Genomic DNA, 2,277 nt, shown 5'->3' on the forward strand with positions numbered 1-2,277 from the left:
TTTTCACACAGATGTGAGGGACTGTATTGGATGGTGTTTGAACACAGTGACAGCGGAGTCAGCCTATCAGGAGCCAACAGCCTACAGGCTGCTCTCCAACCCCTCCACCCCGTACCTTTCGATACCAACAGACATGGCCTCTCCTGGTGATAGACTGATCCATGATGTCATCTGCGACCAGGAAAAATGCTTGGAGCTGTACACAGAGAGAGTCAGAGTCATACTGCATGGAAACACAGCCTTCAGCCAAACATAATCCCAAACTAAACTAGTCCCACCTGCCTGCTCCTGGCTCATATCCCTCCAAACCTTTCCTATCCATGTACTTATCCAAATGTCTTTTAAACATTGTAACTGTACCTATATCCACCACTCCCTCAGCAAGTTTGTTCCTCACACAAACCGCCCTCTGCATAAAAAATTTGCTGCTCATGTTCTTTTTTTTAAAATCTCTCTCCTCTCACGTTAAAAATATACTCCCTTGTCTTGAAATCCCCCACCCTAGGGAAAAGACACCTACTATTAACTAACTATCTATACCCCTCATTAGTTTATAAGTTTCTATCAGGTCGCCTCTCAACCTCCTATGCTCCAGTGAAAAAAGTCACAGCCCGTCCATGTTTAAGGATGTGTTTTATATATGTTTGGGCACGATTTAAAATAATACAGGTGATTAGTCTGCTATCGAAATCGAAATTCTGGATGAAGCTACCCTAGTGTAGGCCCAGCAATGGGGTAGTTTGTGGATATAACAAGAACATGTATTTATACAGAACAGTAAAATGTCTCAACACGCTTTATCAAACAAAACCTGACACTGAGCCCCATAAGCTGCCTGTTAGGGAAGGAGGGGGAATTAGAGTGGCAAAGGGGATTCCAAACTTCACGGTATTACAGCTGGAGGCACAGTGACCAATGGTGCAGTATCTAAACCAGGGTTGCAAGAACAAATAACACAATGCCTATATTAGAAGTTATTGCAAATGAGGGGTGAGGCCTTCAACAAATGTGAAGCGATAATGAAATTTAAACAGAGGTGTTTCCAGTGTAGGAGCCAAGGTAAGCCAGCAAACACAGGACTGGTCTAAACACATAACCTTTTCACAGTGTTACCAACTAACCACAGCAGTATCCAATATCCAACCAGCAGTGTTACAATCCCTGGAAAAAATACACTTAAGTAATATTTTTTAATATGACCGATCAACGTTGGAAAGAAATTTGTAACAAAAGGGAAAAAGATAAACTTTCTGAAGAAGGGTCTTGACCCGAAACATCAACAATCCTGCTCCTCTGATGCTGCCTGGCCTGCTGTGTTCATCCAGCTCTACACCTTGTTGTCCGACTCCAGCATCAGCAGTTCTTGCTATCTCTAAACTAAAAGTAATATTTTCTCTCTTTAATTTAACCTTTTTTTCTAATCAGTCTGTTCAGAGATACTTCTGGAGCAGGTTGAACTTGAATCTGGGCCTCCTGGTCTAGAGGTACAGACACTCTCACAGCCCAAGCAGCAATAATATTTACTTAAATTCAGTACTTCAATAGAAATATACACACCCTGAAAAGTTTACACACTGTCTATATGTCTGAGAGATGTTGCAAAGTGCTGCAGAATCTCTGCAGGGCCGTAGACAGAGGAAACGTTTCCGAGTCCAGCGATATCTCCAGGACCCTTCTTCAATTCCCAATGTGACTTCACCATGGCTTTAAGAGGTTAGTTTGCCTTGTTTTTTTTATATATAAATGAAGAAACGTTGAGACAGAGGCACCGAGTGGCTGCTCAAAGCCAATAAAGAAAACAGCCTGTGAGGTCTTGGGTTGTTTTTGTAAAAGTTTGAACAGTAGAAGCAGCCTGAACGGGTGTTGCTAAGCTCCCATATAACCAGGATTTTTAGTTTTAGCTTTCTGCAATCGTTGGGGTCTTGAAGCTGTATATGGAAGCTGATTTTCCTCTCTAGAGCTAAAAGCTGGTGTTCTCTTCCTGTTGCTGGAATTGCACATGGAACAATCTACTTTACTGAATTTAGCTTTGCCAAGGGTGTGGTTATGGGAGAAGGGTATATTGGAACAGATATGTAGTAATAGTTACCATATCTATTATTCTGATAAGCGTTTCGATAAAGTTATGGTTAAGCCTATTCTTTTATTTTGCCTGTATTTTAACCGTAGTGTAAAAGTAAAATGTGTTTTGCTTAAAGTCGAGTGGCTTGACCAATCGAATTGCAGCTGGAATGCAACACCTCACACTCAGCTCTAAAACACCAAAAAGTCAGGGTC

At 41.6% G+C, this 2,277-nt stretch overlaps 1 protein-coding gene across 1 annotated transcript in view; it reads right to left on the reverse strand.

The window, feature by feature from the left end:
* Nucleotides 1–2,277, reverse strand: part of fdps (farnesyl diphosphate synthase (farnesyl pyrophosphate synthetase, dimethylallyltranstransferase, geranyltranstransferase)) — a gene marked incomplete at its 3' end in the record, with an annotated part of 5,430 nt that overhangs the window by 309 nt on the left and 2,844 nt on the right. The window contains exon 4 of the mRNA XM_048594728.1: nucleotides 116–196. Coding sequence (XP_048450685.1) covers nucleotides 116–196 — 81 coding nt within the window. The remainder of the gene's footprint in view (nucleotides 1–115; nucleotides 197–2,277) is intronic.

Source organism: Rhincodon typus, unplaced genomic scaffold (assembly GCF_021869965.1).
Source record: "Rhincodon typus isolate 14 unplaced genomic scaffold, sRhiTyp1.1 hic_rhity00013746, whole genome shotgun sequence".
Taxonomy (NCBI): domain Eukaryota; kingdom Metazoa; phylum Chordata; class Chondrichthyes; order Orectolobiformes; family Rhincodontidae; genus Rhincodon; species Rhincodon typus.